The 17,836-nt window shown below is 36.1% G+C and overlaps 1 protein-coding gene and 1 long non-coding RNA gene across 4 annotated transcripts; both read right to left on the bottom strand.

Annotated features, from left to right (window-relative positions):
• Positions 1-2,387: 2,387 nt before the first annotated feature.
• LOC107763370 (uncharacterized) lies at positions 2,388-9,265 on the bottom strand. 3 transcript variants are annotated; one of them, XM_016581863.2, is made up of 4 exons: positions 9,130-9,254; positions 7,333-8,972; positions 6,000-7,042; positions 2,388-2,725 (listed from the first exon to the last, which is right to left on the bottom strand). In XM_016581863.2, the coding sequence occupies exons 2-4, from the start codon at positions 8,818-8,820 to the stop codon at positions 2,524-2,526; spliced, it is 2,733 nt and encodes a 910-aa protein (XP_016437349.1). In that variant the 5' UTR covers positions 8,821-8,972; positions 9,130-9,254; the 3' UTR covers positions 2,388-2,523. The 3 variants fall into 3 exon arrangements, 2 of the variants coding, with proteins under 2 accessions (XP_016437349.1, XP_075103330.1); XR_012706513.1 differs by adding an exon at positions 3,151-3,257 and having other exon boundaries at positions 2,589-2,725; positions 7,333-9,265; XM_075247229.1 differs by having other exon boundaries at positions 7,333-9,265.
• A 1,694-nt stretch (positions 9,266-10,959) lies between these two features.
• Positions 10,960-15,365, bottom strand: LOC142178583 (uncharacterized). The gene is made up of 3 exons (XR_012706853.1): positions 15,079-15,365; positions 12,008-14,999; positions 10,960-11,668 (listed from the first exon to the last, which is right to left on the bottom strand). It is a non-coding gene; the product is annotated as an uncharacterized LOC142178583 (long non-coding RNA).
• Positions 15,366-17,836: the final 2,471 nt, after the last annotated feature.

Here is a 17,836-nt window from a genome sequence, read left to right as displayed (position 1 = left end):
ACTGGATTCTGATCCCGATATGAAAAAGTTAACTCCCCGGTCAAACTTCCAAACTTAAAATTCCTATTTTTGCCATTTCAAGCCTAATTTAGCTACAGGCTTCCAAATAATTTTTCGGATACGCTCCTAAGTCTAAAATTATCATACGGAGATATTGAAATCATCAAAATTCTATTTCGATGTCGTTTACATATAAGTCAATCTCCGGTCAACTATTTCAACTTAAGTTTTAAACCATGGAACTAAGTGTTCCAATTCATTCCAAAACCTCCCAGACCCAAACCAAATTACCCCGTCAAGTCACATAACAACTGTAAAGCACAAATTGAGCAGTAAATGGGGGAACGGGGTTGTAATACTCAAAACGACCGACCGGATCGTTACAGCTAAGGGTGTGTTTAGTACGAAGGAAAATATTTTCCGAAAAATATTTTTTAATTTTCCCATGTTTGGTTGGTTTAAATATTTTGGAAAATATTTTCCTTTTGAACTCATTTTTCTCCAATTGGAGGAAAATATTTTCCTTATGAAGATAAGGAAAAATATTTTCCAAAACTCCTTCTCAACCTTCCCCACCCTCACCAACCCACCCCACACCCCCACACCCACCTACCTAACGCCTACCCACCCCACCCCCTCTCTCGGAAAAGGCTTATATATTTTCAGTTTTAGTTTTTACGTCTTTCGGTTTACATGTTTGAAATTTTACAAGTTCCAAAATTATAAGTTCGGAGGTTTATGTGTTTGGAAGTTTACGCGTACCAAACACCGAAAAATGAATAAGATTACTACTTGTTTTCCAAGAAAACATTTTCTTGAAAAATATTTTCCACGAAAAATATTTTCCGTTATACCAAACACACCCTAAGTATGAAAATATTTTTTTACAGTATCAATGCATATAATTAACTTGGATTATTATTAGTCACACCTTCAATCCTGTTTATCCTTTTCTTATTTTTTTGATAAGTTAATGCTTCTAAAGAACGAGAAAGCTAGGTGAGACTGATGAAGTTATCTGTCATGTAAATACATTAAAGGCTTGTGTATTTAGGTGTCAAATGAATAATTAAGGTATGAAATATCAAATTTTTTTCTGAGAAGCTCAACTGTGTTTGCAGAGACACTGGGCCATAGGGTCCCTTTCCCATGGACTTCAATGCTAGGTTTCATTGGGTAAGTATAAAGATCCAGCCACCATTTTTAGGCTTGGTAATTTGTTACTAGTATTAAACTTGAATCTCTAGTTGATATTTAGTCCCTGTTGATGCTTGAAAACTTCATCGAAATTCTTGAATACGTAAAAAGATGCAGCAGCCACATTTCTTGGACTAGGGTCGACAAGACTAAATTTGAGTCTCTCTTGTTGCTATATATAATTTTCCAGTTGATCGTCGTTTTCATTAATCCAGACAACGTCGCGTACGTACCTCTTATGCAGTGGCTTGAAAACTTAATCCAATTTCTTAAATGAATATTCATGACCTACTGATATACATGCAGCCATTGATGTGTTGATTGCAAAGTAAAATAAATGAGGTGATAAAAGCTGCTTGAAGGACTAGGTCATTCTTTTAGAGATCAAGTTTTGTTCTCAAAGGTACAATTCATGAGCCGCAAAGAGATCATATATTTTCATAACAATCACAGCACTAGCAGTATATATAAAGGAACAAATGTCGATAAATTGGAGAGAATCCCAATCTACCATGAAATTACTCAAAATTGCCGGTTGATACTCCAGATGTTCTGGTCACAAGACTGCATCAGAGAGTCACAGAACAATCTCTTCTCCAATTTTCTAATTCAATATTAGTTTCCCCTTATATTTTGTGGAACTTATCACTATTACTCCCAGTAAGTTTCTCCTCTTCCGGGATTTTCAAGTTACTTGACTGTAATTGACCTACTACTCAAGTAGAGTCTGGGAAGCGTAGTGTGTACGCAAACCTTCCTACCTGGTAAAGGTAGAAAGGTTGTTTCCGATAGACCCTCGGCTCAAAAAAAAAAAGGACAACATAGAACAAATAAAAAGAAAAAGGGAAAACAATATTTAGAGGCACAACAATAGCAACAAACCCAGTCTAATCCCACAAGTGGGGTATGGAAAGGGTAGTGTGTACGCAGACCTTACCCCTACCTGGTAAAGGTAGAGAGGTTATTTCCGGTAGACCCTCGGCTCAAGAAAAAATAAGATAGCTAAAGCGAACAAAAATAAGAGGAAAACAAGATAGCTGAAGCGGAAAAGGACGAAAAGGAAAAAGGAGAAGTAGCATCAAACAGTAACAGGAAAATAAGATAGCTAAAGCGGACGAAACGTGAGAATAGCACTAACCGTCAATATCAGTAATAGTCCCTTTGTGCTGAAAAGATCGGAAGAGAAGTACTGAGTCATGTTAAAGTTATATATTACCTGATCAGAAGCCCATGCATGTTACATGTAACTCCAGCATGATAATGTAAGTAAATCTCCCTTTCAAAGAAAAGAAGGAAGATACAACTAGTCCAGCATTCTAAAATTTCCTACAAAAGAGGGTTAATTTCCTCTTCAAAACAGGAGGGCGAAATCAAATCCTCTCCCCGTTTTTCCTTTGCTATTTTTTTTCTTTCATTTTTTAACTCTGACCAAAGAGACTGTACATCTGGTGTGTGGTATAAGCCACCAATTGAGGCCCTTGTTATCTGTGGGTTGCCTACACGTTCTCCTGGCAGAGTCCGATCCCTCCTGAAAAAGAATGGGCAAAAGCAGCAGTAAGATTATGTTAAAAGAAAAAAAACAAAAACGTAAAAAGCACCAGATGACTTTCCTCTGTGTCTCTCCTAGTACTTCTGTATGTGTACATTATATGTATATGTTACAAAAAAGGGATCTGACAGAAGCAGATATCATCCCAGAGGAAAAGAAGTATTATCACTAAATTATGATTATACTGAATTAAGTATAAGATGATACAGAGACAAAAGCAGGAGTCTCATTGCACAATCCAGGTAAACATTAGTGTACAGCAATAGTGCTAAGGATTACGAAAAGCAGTTATGTCAATACATCAGTATACTACTTGGTGCAACTAAATTACTCTCAGCTTATAACTACAGAATGAGCCGTAGGCTTAACAGCATATAGAGACTCCTTTATCATATATGACTTACATAAGCCGATCATTAGTTGCACCACTCATTGATGTTGAGCAGAGATGAGCTAGTACTTATTGTTGAATCAGCCAAGGAAAGATTTCAATATGTTCTTCGACTCGTAACTGAAAACGATACTTCAAGTTTATAAGCTTAAGCTGGGGGTAAGGAAAAGGAACATTTTAACCAACTAGCTTACAGTAATTACTGCAATATATCATCAGAAGTTATCCAATATGCCATTCTGCAGACCATGCTAGTTGTATGTCAAATCCTCAAATATACCATAGACTGTGACATTGAGTCATGCATGAACTCAATATATCAGTCCCTTATTGGGAAAAAATAGTGAACATTAGATCGTATCAGTCCTATTTCCACCAAGGTGTCATAAACCCAATCAGCGAGCTAGTTTAAAGATAAGAAATGAACAAAAAGGAAAAAGGGGGACTTAGACACTCATAACTGAACTTTGCATGAAAAGAAGAGTAACTCTGTCATCATTTGAATATGGTTAGCAGTGACGTCCTCCATTGCAGCGATTGAAGGTAAAAGTCACATGTCAAGTGTAAGGGAGCAAAATTCAACTTCTGTATACTTCATATAAACAACATGAAGTGTGATCCCGCCTTTCTGTTTTACAACTTTGCCACCAAAAACCACTTAACCACCACTAACCCCACGCCTAAAATATCTCTCTAGAAACAAACCCGAAGCAGAAACAAAGGCGGTAATTTATCAGGGCAAGATACGAACTGTCAATGAAGAAGCAAGATCATAATTAATTTTGATGACATTTTGAATGCAAGATGTAAGATATGGTTTACTAATTAATACTGAGAAAATTTACATGGTGATAACATAAAGAGGTTGCAGTTGCATCTGATTCTTCCTTTTCTCTTACCTGGGGATGGGTGGGGGGTTAAGTTTCTTTTGGTTAATTTTGTCTGAGAACAAATATTTTTCCCTTAAAAGTAGGCAACATGCTATACTAAACAAAAAGTGAGATAAATTATCCAAGCCTTTTGTAAAATAATGACAAATGGAAAGAGACAACAATACTTTTTACAATTTCTCTCAGAGAAAACAAATACAGAGTATTTGGGGGACCGAACACAAGTTAATACCACGCACGACCATGAATTTACACATTTAGTAGTACGTCCAACCCCCAAACAATGTGTGAGAAGAGAGATCTAATTGTCTTTAACACTTATGCCCAAGGTTTATGTCACCATAGAATCATTTAGTTGACAAGCTCAAATTGCCGATCACAAAAGGCTTAGTTTTTTTTTGAATAGTTATATTATTTTTCTTGTGCTTCGGCGCGAAAAAATGTACAGTTGCAAGTATCTCAGAAAAGGATAAAATATGGGGCTTCAAGATCAACAGGTAAACAACCTGGCCTTAGGTTCCGTCTTCCTCTGTTGCCAGGTTCCACTACCTCATCCTAAAGAGTTTTAAACTGTGCTGCATACATGGCTTTAAGGCTTCAGACATGAGCCCGAAATCGAGCTAGTTAGCAAACCAAAAAGGGTAAAGCATCTGTCTTTTCCAGTTGACAGCTACACACAGCAGCAGCCCTGTCCTAAATGTTCCATACATATTCCTAATCTAAACTATATAGATTTTTTGCTGAAAAAACACCAGTCATGGAGCAACTTAATCCAGAAAAATGCCATGTCAGACAAGGACTTCTACAGAGAAGCACATGTTTAGGAGGCACTGTCCAGGCCAATTTGAACAAGTACATGACCTTGATTCAAATACCATTGTGGGAGCATTCTGCAGTATCTTCAAATAATGTTGACCTGCTCATCGTTTTTGAGAACACACTCAAAAAGTTTAAAGCCTTGCAAAGATGGAGGTTCCCAATTTCTTAAAAGATATGGATTAGTAAAAAAGGACTAGTATTATAAATTTAGCATATATATTGAACATAACTTTGGTTAATTAAAACATTAGTTATTTATAAAATAAACTCTCTTATGCTGAATTTCTAACCCTTAACCTTACAAATTTTTTTGGCTCAACATGCTGCAGTATGGATTCTAACAAATAAAGCATAGGTTTAAAGCACTGCCACAACATAGCTTTCACTGAACTCATCAGCTACTTGTCCCCAAAGCAGTACTATCATTGCAAATGGTACATTTAGTTTTCTATACTGATCATCTCGAGATGGCACAGGCTACAGCAGTATGGTAAGTATACTTCAAGAAAACCTTTCAATACTGTTTATCCGTAATTGTTCAAGGGCAAAAGAGTCCAAAATTGATGTTGGTTCAGGTTCTGTCCAACTTGAATTGAATTCAACTTCTCTCTCTTTCTCTTTCTCACAGACACACGCGCGCGCGCGCGCGCACACACACACACACATATAAAACATACATAAAAACACATGTAAAGGTCCATGTTACTAAAATAATTCTTGATATTGATAATGCATCCAGAAAGAAGCATACTGTCTATCCTTAGGGATGCCAACATGTACATCTAAAATTATGCACGCACACACACACACACACACAAATATATATATATATATATATATATGTATATATGTATGTATGTAAGTATATATGTATGTATGTATGTATGTATTTGCAGTCGCCAGTAGCATGCACTTCTATGCTTTAACACAAAAGGCAATGGTGGCTAAACATTATAACTACACAAGACTCATGAGATGGTCCCAAAAGTAATTTTCAGAAAGAGAAGAATCAGACACATTAAGAAGAAAAAAAACTGCAGCTACATACCTAAAGGGTTTCAAATCTCACAAAGTCAAAAACACAATCATGCTACAAATAAAAGGTCACGTATCTTTTAAAACAATGGAAGTTAGAGCTTTTTCTTTTGCTTACTTGGCCCAAAAATCAGGTGGAGACAACTCAAATGGATAGCTTGTCACGGGAGCATTAGGACTCTCATAATAACTCTGAGCAGCATTCTCAGGATTGAGAGAGAATTGACTTTCACCAAAGAGTGAGTTTTGGAACCCGTTTTCAGCACTACTAGGCAAATAAGCACCAAGTGTCGTGCCATTCTGGCAATTTCCTGCATAAACTGTTTGTGGAGAATGAGAGACAGAAAGGACTTGATCATCCTTTTTAAACAGTGAAGCCATGGTCTTCGGAGGTGCAGGAGAGATTATCTCTTCCATGTTTGATCTGTTAAGTTCTGGATTTAAAAGCCAGTTGGCTGGAGTACCAATTAAACTAAGACCATCTTGGCCAAGTGGAAAGCTATTCCACATCTTCCATGTTCCCGTATCATTTGCATTACTTGAAACATTCATTGGTGCCACATTGCGTACATTCTGAGCCTTAGGAGTGCGGGCGAAAAGAGAAGACTCAGCATGCCTCTCCTCTGGAACATACAATCTTGATATTGGAGACTTAATCGGTGATGGTCTGGTTACTTCAGAAGAGACATTGACACCCTTTACAGGACATGGTTTGTCCAATCCTACATTTGACACAACCCCAAGGTCAAGCTGAAAGTTATCGAGTGACTCAGAAACGGGTCCAAGCAATGAAACTGGGTCTGGAACATAACAAGGATCTTCAAAAATCTCTGACTCCTCTGGCAATAACTGACCTGCACCATCTCCAACTAGAGGAATCAATGGTTCTGATGATAATGGAAGAGTTGTACCATTACTTGTGGATCCAAAAGCAAAAGTAGATAAAGGAAAAGGTGACGGGAGTCCAAAGCTAATGGGGTTGTCAAAGGATTGTGTAGATGGAGGTTGAAAGGGGTAAGTTGGTGTTTGAACTTCTGCTTGTGGCCTAACACATGGTCTGCTTATCACATTTGAAGTTGGATGAGAAACAGCAGTTGAACGTGTGAATAATTGTTGCCATGATTTTTTAGGAGCTGTAGATGGTTGAGGTTCAATAAGCACCTGTAACAAACAGATCAGGGTAAATACACATATGGCAACTGGGTAAATTACTGTTAGACTATCGAAGATTATTTCTCCTGCACGATGCAAATTCTATCTTTCAGAATTATAGGTCAAGTAAACGAGATAATGATAGATCCCAAAAAATGAAATGACTATTAAAAATGCCACACCGAATTATAAGCTGCCGGAGAAAGTCTTAATTTTAGCAGAAGTACCAGAAGGATATTTGATGAAAATGAAGGCATAGATATAAGCAAGAGAAAAAGAAAATTTGACAGAAGACTTACAGGCTGGTTGATGCTCCTTTCGTCCACATTTGCATTCAGTTTTCCAGATACCCTATCTGGCTGAGATAGTTTCCTTCTCGAGCCATGGGTTTGAATATGGTCTATGCCAGTCTTAGATTTGTGTTCTCTTGGAACAAAAGTATTATTACTCTTTACAGAATGATCACCTCCAGTAAATGCTATAGAAGACGATAAAAGGGTACCCCTAATACTATCCAAGTACCGAGTTCCAACATTCCCATGGTTGTGATTGCTTTTCGAAGCACCCTTAGAACCATGAATAACTTCTGCATTATGTGACTTAACAGTTTCTCGCCTATTTTTTTGCTGCCGCCTTCTATCACTCACATCACACTTGCTTCGCTCACTTCCCTTGGCTGCACTTTTATCCAGCTCTTCTGTATCTGAGTTGCTTTTGCTAGATGCCCTGTCCCTTTCTTTCCTCTTCTCTTGACGCCTCTTTTCTGCTTCTCTTTTACTGTCTCGTACCTTATCAGAGAGTGACATTTTACTATGTTCTTTCTCGGCCTCTGTATGTTCCACCCGCAATTTCCTGCGCTCTTCCACCAATCTAGCAACTTCCTCTCTTTGTTGTCGCTCCTCCTCCTCCAATAGCTCCCTCTCTAACCTAGCCTGCTTCTTCTCTTCTGCTTTTCTTCGAGTTTTTTCCCATCTACTCTCCTGAAAATTCCCCCCATTTTCCCTTCTCTTATCCAACATTGCTCTTTGCTCTGCATTCATTGAAGCATCACCGTCCCTGAAGGAACTAATCCTAAAAATACTCCTGCAGAGCCACATGATACTAGAGAAAAAATCCGTCAAAGCTTTGCTGGCTAAAATAAAAACACGAGAATATGACTTCTCTGCAAAACAATGCTCCCTATCGAAAAATCCACTGCCATTATTTCTCCAAGTGCTTGACTTCCCAACAAAAGAACCCTTGACCCAATTCTCATCCTCTACTGAATCCTGTCTACACATCAACCTATTGTCAGGCCAAACCTTCCCATTTAATATCTTTCCACCTTTCCCAATTAAGTTTTTCAAAATCCCAGAATTCAGAAGCCCCAATCCTGGCTGCACAGGCAAGTCAAGAACAGGTCTCTTCGATATATGCCCACAATATGAACACATAAACTTCCCACCACCGGGATTCTGATCCCTATACGGAGTCAAACAATTCCTACACCTCCTCGTTGCTATTTTCCTCAACTTCTGTATTTCAATAGCCAAGAGCCTCCCCCTCTCTCTAAGCCTAGCAATCCTTCTCACCCGCCAAGCTAACAACCAAGGCATCAAAACCTCATACCACAAAAGTGTAAACAGAAGCACCATTACACAAGCAAACCTCGGCGACGTAATTTCAAACCGAAATGCAGGTGGCAATAGCTGTGATAGTGCCCATAACCCAATCAGTGGAATCACCATCCATGGCAACATGGTAGCTACCCCTCTAGACCACCTTTGTATCTGACACAATATACACATTATTCTCTAAACCCACACCTATCGTCCCCGTCTCGAACGACTAACAATAAAAATTTAACCAGAGTGACCTAAAAAAACCCTAGTCTCTGAATTTCACTTAGTCAAACTATGTCTCAATTTTCTATTCTTCAATTCTATTTGTGAGAAACCACCTATTTTCAACAGAATAAGCGGTATATAATCAGGATTAGATGGAAATAAAATTGTTAGAGTTTGTGAACAGTATTGTGCTTTAGCTAGCTAGCTAACTCAAAAGGGCAGGGAAGGAATAATTATATAAAGAAAAGAAGCTGAAATTAAGGTGCTCACGGAATTACTGTTCATCGGAGATTCATCGGCGACGGTCGGAGACGTTGCAATTTACCGGCCAAGAAAGCTGTGACGACTGTTGATTGATGACAGAGAAAAATGGAGTGACGAGATAAGAGGAAGCTTAAAGTCATATATATTGACAGTAGTTGAACCGGAGAGTTGGAATAAGACCCGGTTCATCGTATCAGACCGCTTGACTAGAAGTAATTTGCTACTCGACGGAGCTCAATTGAAGGTAAAATGTGGTCAAAATCAACTAATTGATTTGGTATCTAATTGATTTGGTAAAATGTGGTCAAAATCAACTACATATGAACATATATAATGTATCTAATTGATTTGGTTTAAATATCGAATATAAATAAACTTTTACTGTAAAATACTGTCTAGTAGTGTCGTTTGTAATCTTTCACATAATAAGAGTGGGTTAATTTTACCACCTCTTATCTTTTTCCTTGATCTCCAAATATAAAAGATTTTTTAAAAATAAAAAGAAAGTAAAATGTTATTGGATCAAGTTTCTTAAATCTTGTAAAATAATGTACTAAAGTAATGAGGTAATAACCTAGAATATGATCAGACAGAAATGCAGCTTAACTTCTGACTATAATATCCAAATTAAAGCCAAGTTAATGTTAGATTTTAAGTGATTCTTAAAAAGATTCATTTATTATACAAAATTTTCTAACTTTTAGAGTTGTACTCCCTCAGTTCACTTTTTCATGCCCCCGTAAGAAACAATAAATAAAATATTTTTTTACTATTTTACTCATGATAATAATAGTATTTTCAAAAGTTTTGAAAAATAATTAATTAATGATAAGGGTAAAACAGAAAGAAAAAAAATTATCTTTCTCTTGATTTAGTATAATGAACAAGTAAGATTAAAAATATATATTTATATAGTGAACAAGTAAAAGTGAACGGAGGGAGTAATAAGGTTGCCGAATATATCTTTTATTTACCCGTAAAACGGTACAGTTGAATTTATACGTGGTTTATAGAAAAGTGAATTAATTTGATCCTAAAATAATAGATGAATTAGACAAAAATATAATATTTAGCCTTGAGATGGAGATATAATAGCAGAAATAGTAATTCCAAGAGCAGTGCTTCCGGGCACAATAGCAACGATATCAGTAAACAAGAAGATAAAATTATATTGAGCTTTGAGTAGAGTGTAGCGTATGTTTGCCAGGAAATTCATGTATTTTACAATGATAATAGAGCTCACTATTTATAGCTGCACCTAGGGAACAAGGTCTTAGGATCAAGCCTGACGAGCTCGAAACACACACTTAAATTATGCTCGCTAGTCAAATATAGTATAGTATAATATCGTATCCACAAGAATTGGATTTAAATAGTATTCTTGTAGTTTCTAACTTGATTGCTATCCAAGATGATCAACAATTGAGATTTCTATGATTAATAACTACAATTAACTAAGAATCTAAAGCTATTGACTAATGGCAATCGAAACAAAGGTAAGCAAGGAAGTTATCAATAGGAGAAAATCAGGGTTGATAGGATAGGTACAAGATAATTGTTTGGGATCTAACTCTAAGTAATTCACTTCTAATGTTTAAGTGAGTCTCTCGAATTCACTCAATTATTAGTTCAAATGTTCAGCAAAAACTCCTCTCTCGATTAAGTCTTAATCTCACAAGATGAACCAATTTAAGCACGTGAAGATATGCAAGAATGCGTATTGGATTGGTTTTTAGGAGAACCTCTCTTGATTATCCTCCTAACTAGGTTTAATCAACGATTCAACTAGCCTCTTTCGATTACTAAGAAGAATTAAAGAACTCAACCAACAATATAATGCAAGGATATCACAAGGTATGCCTCTCTCGATTACATGAACTAGTGAATATAGATGTAACAATTAAATCATCCAAAAATACTTCAATACATAAAACTAGAGTTATAATCCACAAACAATCATCAATACATCAAATACATCAAAACCTAAATAGAACTACTCCATAGACATGGAGTAATTCATCACAACTAAAGTTAAAATAGAGAAAAACATAAACTCAATCCAAACTCATGTCTTGAGTGAGAAAGGAATGATGAAATCCTTGTGCTTGTGTTCTTCCAACTCATCCTTAGCCTCCTTAGGTTGAATATGTGTCAAAAGTCCCGAAATAAATATTTTTTCATATATTTATACCAAGTAGGGTCGGGCCCAGACGAAACCACCTTCTCCTAACCGAAATAGAATTTTCACTTTGTAAACAATATACAGACGATCCGCATGGGGCGACGCGCCATGCGGGGCATTAGTGGGAAAATCCAGAGAGCTCAACATCTATCAGGCATCAGGATTTGGGCAGCCGCGCCACACCACGCGCCGCGGCAAGCCAATTTTCCCAGAGTACGGATTGAATCTTGCTTTTTGACGTCCAGACTTGGTCCTCGACCCCCGAACACGATCCCGGCTTAATCCCTTTGGCTTTTACTCAGACTTCAAAGCTCCAAATAGCCCGAATTCATTCTATAATATCTACATAGCTCGAAATCACTCCTACAAGGTATAAAACACACAATAAGTGCAAAACACTATCAATTAAAGCTCAAACATGAATAAAGTGCAGTGAACTAGAGTGCAATAAGTGATTAAAATTCGTAATTATAGCCTACCATCAACACTCCACACTTAAACCATTGCTCGTCCTCAAGTAATCAAACTACACTTCATATAGACACGACTTCTTTCAACAACTCTAATAACTCATCACACCAAGAATATTTAAAAGAGATTAAGCACAATACTGTAACATCCTAGCCTCAAGATTTGACTCAAAAGCACCACGCATTTTTATAACACGCTCACTTACTCTAACACAGAGGTCAATGACATTACCTTTCCTTCATGAATTAAGTGCCCTCACACAACAATAGAGAGTTGTTCCTCGCACAATAAAATTTAAGAACAATTAGAATCTCAAGATAAAAATAATTCACTCACTCTAAAAAATAACATTCATATGCCACAAAAGACGTACCATAGGCTTGCCCATAGTGTACTACTCTACTAATTGAGCTCATTCAGTCAAGGATCAAGTAGGACTTTAATTAGTTGTAATGTAGGTTGCGGGATGGGTATGATATATTTAGATATAAAAGTGACTACACCTGCCTAAACACTTTTAATACATACAATTAGCCATTCAAAACCCCACACTTATGTCAAACCAAAACTCCACCTTCACATCAAGATACATTAACTTCCTACTTCTTTAAGCACAATTACATCAAGTTACCACCATCAAGGAATATTTTGCACAACAATACAATATTTTTTTCTTTTCTCTTTCGATTCAAGTGGCTCTTACTTTTTCAATACAGTGCACATTTCTCCTTAGTTCAATAATTCCACTCAAAAGCCAACTCAACCACCCCACACTTCAACTTTTACAAAGTTCATAACAAATTCAAGTGCTCAAGATAGGTATAATGTTCAAATAGATGGTCCATTCAAATAAAAGGGTAAAGCTTGTAATGTGGTTTCCTGTCACGACCCAAAACTGCGTGACCGACACCCAGCATACTACCCAACCCGAGTGGACCAACACGTATAAGAATACCCATCTATATGCCTAATAGATGCATGCAAAAGCTTTTTAGAAACCACAATTATTTTAAATAATTAAGACCATACATGAAATATAATATTTTAATCCACCATTTTCAATAATTGAAAATACATAAAGATGGCAATATTTCTTTCATGCATGCAATATGAATAACTCTTAATTACAATCCAAAGTAATAATAATTGTCGATGGAATCTCTATGACACGAGGATAGAATAAATACTTGGGGCAAATCCAACCAGAAGAAAGTAAGATCAACACGACAACAACCACGAAATAGAAATGGTGCCTCACTATATACCTTGGAATTAAAGAGAGTTATCCTAGCCTCATCCGCCAATCACATGCTACATCTCATCCTGAAAACATGTAAAGAAAGCGGGACCTTGGAGAGGGGGCCCTGACGGCTGAGTACACCACCATGGTACTCAATAAATATCATAAACTCTCTCTAACTCGAGTTCCTAGGACAAGGCTTTAAAAAACATATGCAACCAACACTTTATATAAAGCGATAAACCCTTACAGCAGTTCATACTTTATTATTTTAAATAAAAAGACTAATAAAATGTAAAACATGATACAAACTTTTTAAATACTTGTATCAATCGATGATTCTATAAAATCATGCAAAATTATTTCAACTTTATTAAGTCATTTGAAATCACTTTCGGTTTCTTAGGCTTATACATAACAAAGGCATATTTTACCTTTCACCAGGAGTACTATACTATCACCGACACAAGAATACCAACTAGGTTATGTACCTAGCGGCAAGTATCATATACCCTACTTGCTCAGGTCGTCTCATCGTAGTGCCGTATGAATCAACTCCGCCATACTAGTAATAGCACAAATAACACCCTCTCAAGGATGATGTTCTGCCGTAGTCTATACCACAAAGTGGGAATCTATGCCTACACCGACACGTGTAGTTTCATGACGACGAACACAATATATTCGAAGCCAATCTTGATGAATACAAATAACTCCCAAAATATTTGATACTCTAAAAATATATTCATATCGAAGTAGCCTCAAAGTATCTATTTTATCATATTATGACATTCACAGTCAATCCAAATCGTTAGAACAAATCAAATGAGTATCCTTTCTCATTTCATATGAAGCAATAAAAAATGAGATTTAAATCCTTAAAGGGTTAACAAGTGCTACTTCAAAATATAAAGATTTTAGGAATATTACATTTCTCGTTTTATTAAAATAAAGGTAGCAATAGAACTCAAATATTTAATCTCTTTATCATCAACATAACTTTTTTTAAATAAAACTTATAACGTTTGACTTAAGTGCCATTTGCTAACAAGTTTTTGAAAATAAGACTTTTAAAAACAACATGACACCACTTCATATGCAACACGACTCAAAAATACATGGTGACATCCTTTCTCGCTTGTCCCTACGAGTACGAATACACATTTACGAACAATCTCACGTATCAAGTCAAAACATATGTTTAGAGAAAATCCCTCAAGTTGAATAAGTTTTAATCAACTTACTTCAAGTCGTTGTCCAAATCTTACCCCAAAAGCTCAACGATGTCAACAATTCATAATCTATATATATGAGTTCACATATATTAATAACGCGTCACAATAATACAAACTAAACCAACTATGTGTTTAGCACTTAGGTTCAATTTCACAAGTTTCACAAAATCCTCATTTCTCCATTCAAAGGCCAATCCTTGAGTTCTAACTCCAGTTCATCCATTAAAGATGTTATGGAATCCAACCGTTCCATTAGAAGCTCAAAACGATACCGTTCAAATAAAACTTAATACTATTCATCATCCCTACCAACAAACTCTTCAATTTCAATACAAGTTTTCTAGAGTATCATGAATAATAACAACAACAACAACAACAACAACAATCCCACTAGTGGAGTCTGGGGAGGGTAATGTGTACGCACACCTTATCCCTACCCTGGGGTAGAGAGGCTGTTTCCGATAGACTCTCGGCTCCCTCCCTCCAAAAACTCCACACCTTACTCTTGGAGTGACTCGAACTCACAACCTTTTGGTTGTAAGTGGAACGTGCGTACCACTAGAGCAACCCACTCTTGTCTACAGTATCATGAATATGTGTTTAAATACCAATCTTCCTTTACAAATATACTCTATTATGTCCATGTAGTATAATATATATGATTGGAGTGAAGGGATTACCTCTTTGACAAACCCTAAAATTTCAAGACTTGAGTTCTTGAAATGCTCTTGAGAGATTCTCCAAGAATCTAAGAATTCCATGTAATTGAAGTGTTAGGAGATGAAATTAACGGACCAAATCTATCAAAATAGGTATTAAAATCTTACTTCAAGATGTCGTTAATGGTGGAGAGTTCTCTCTTCTCTTTAAGACTTCAAGAAACAAGACCCAAAATAATAATACAAGCTCCTCGTAATTGCCTTTAAAGGCTTCAACAGTTGGACGATGCAAGGGACGCGTCGCACCTCCATCGCGCGCTTTCCTTCTCTTCAGCAAATTAGGATGCCAAGTTTGGCGCTTTATAGGCAGTTCACTGCCCATACCTTTTCCTTCTTTCATTTCTTATCTTCACTTTGTTCATTTATTCAATTAACCAATTTCCTTGTTTCCTAATCCATAGACACAACTAAAGCTTAGTTATCCATTGTTTCCAATTCCTTTTCAATGTTTTGCCTAACTAAGTCTCTTGTCCCTTACGTGTCTCCATCTCCAGCCATATTTCCAAACTTTATGCCCAATATTGTCCTATTATTTTCACTTATCTAAGTAATTATACCTTTGACATTTATTTCCCAAGAATTCTTAATGACCCTTTGATTGTCATTGATCCAACACCCAACCATTGATAAAATAATATCCCCAAACATTCCGCTAACTTTGTTCCACTCAAGTAATCTCATATAACTCGAATTTTATTAAATTACATTCTTAAACTTGAAATTAGCCCGAACTTGATTGTAAAAATTAATGGGGCATTACATTCTCCCCACTTAAAAATATTCATTCTCAAATGTCAATCTTTAGTCGAAGTTATGCTTGAAAGTTTATCATCCATGCTTTCCTTTACTACCAAATTCTTATGGTCTCAAAATCTGACTAACTCCCTCAATTTCAAAAAACACGTGGCAATGTTTTCCTTACTTCTTGGCCAATCCAAATCTTTCAACCAGTCACCGAACCACAACAATACAACAAAAGAATCTCCACATGGCTCCACACATTATAACTACTTCAATAAACGTCTTCAGAATTTTTTATGCCTCAAAACACCACTGCAAAGTCATTCTTGGCATCATCGATACAATGAAGTCTAATACAATGAGACAAGTTTAGCCACCGTAGACACTAAATGAATCACTTCATTAGTAAAATGAACCAACCTCAAATCATAAGCAGGATACTATATTACTTGCTCAATCCATGGAACTAAAATACGATATTCACTAAATTCAAAGTTTCTAAAAATAGTCATACTTGCGATCGCGAAAAAAAGTTTGGATATTGGATTTTCATATCCTTATTGGCCACCTAAACGGCCTGCTTGATGTCATGGTTATGCCAATACTTTACACGAAGACATATCTCTAGTTCTCAACCTACGAACTTGCATACAGGAATATCAGTCAGTTCCTTCTTGATCAAACCACCATTCTCACATTTGGAAATACCAGTCAAGAATAGGAAATGGCATTACTTTTAAGGTTATTACCTCATTTAACCGCATGAAATCCCACGTATATCGTCATTCAAATATTTCTGTAGTAAGCCAAAAAGAAGATCGAATCTACTAAAGATCCGAGGGGAAATATGGACCACGTGCACACCCTCAGATCTTTCTAGTAACCTCTTGCATACTCAATGTTGATACTTAATTTTGCCCTCATATTTTTTCAAATAGTATATATACTTTCAAAATATCATTTTGCATCATTACCTAATTTATAAGGGTTATACAAATATTTTTTATAATTTTTCATAATTTTTTAAAGCTTCAAAATTAATTTTTCTTGCATTTAAATTATTTGAATATTTATTAATTACCCTTTCAAATTATTTTGTGATGACTTAATCATCAAAATTTGTTATTTACACCCACATACATGCTTTAAAATAATTTTTACTTCATTTCACATAATTATATTTGTATTTTTTAGCTATTTACATAATTTTTGCAATAATAGCCTATATTCTACAAATAATTGTGTTTATCATATTATTTATGCCAAAATAGAATTTTATATTTTTTATAATGTTGAGTAATTATTTTCAAATATTTTTTACAGCATAAATATTATTTTTATAATTTATTAGATATTTTAATAATTTATTTATTTTTGTTAATTTAAAATGTTTCAATAGCTGGCCCAAAACAGGCCATTTTTTCGGACCAAATTTGGCCAATACTATTAGCCCAACCAGAAAACCCTTTAGATGACCCGGTCGTGACCCATCAAATAACCCGCACTGTTTCCTCTTTGATCATGGCCGTAGATCTTAAATGATCAATGGCCCATAATAAACCATTTCCCTTATCCTTATATCCCCATAACCCAAACCCTAACCCCATTTTCAACTATCAGTCGCCCTTAAACCACTCAACCCCTTCCTCTTCTGAGAAACCCTAGTAGCCGCCTCCCGATTTCTCTCCGATTCCAACCTAAAAATGGAATCAATCTGTGATTCACTTACCTATTTTGTGATACTTTGCTATTGTATGCATGTCTATGGTGTTACTTAGTTCTTGCCCTATTTTTGGCAAGAATTACCTTTCAAGAGCAGGCCTGATTGACTCCGATTTTGTGAAGATCTAGGCGATATTTCGTCTATATACACTCTACATTAAATGAGTTTTGCATTATCGGTCTGATTTATGGCCGTTGGACCCAACTAGGGTTTGAAATTTTCGTCATTTCTTTTACCGACTCTGTTACTAATTGCATGTGATCTTTTTCTTCCTTATTTACGATTATTTGATTATTTTCCATGTTTGTTCATCCTAATCTGTCACTATATAAACCCCTCCCCAATTCCCCCTTTACAGGGATACTAATCGCTAAAAAACTACTACTGTCTTTCTTATTCTCG

This window comes from Nicotiana tabacum, chromosome 24, assembly GCF_000715075.1.
Source record: "Nicotiana tabacum cultivar K326 chromosome 24, ASM71507v2, whole genome shotgun sequence".
In the NCBI taxonomy this organism is placed as follows: Eukaryota; Viridiplantae; Streptophyta; class Magnoliopsida; order Solanales; family Solanaceae; genus Nicotiana; species Nicotiana tabacum.
This window is presented reverse-complemented; position numbering and strand designations above follow the sequence as displayed.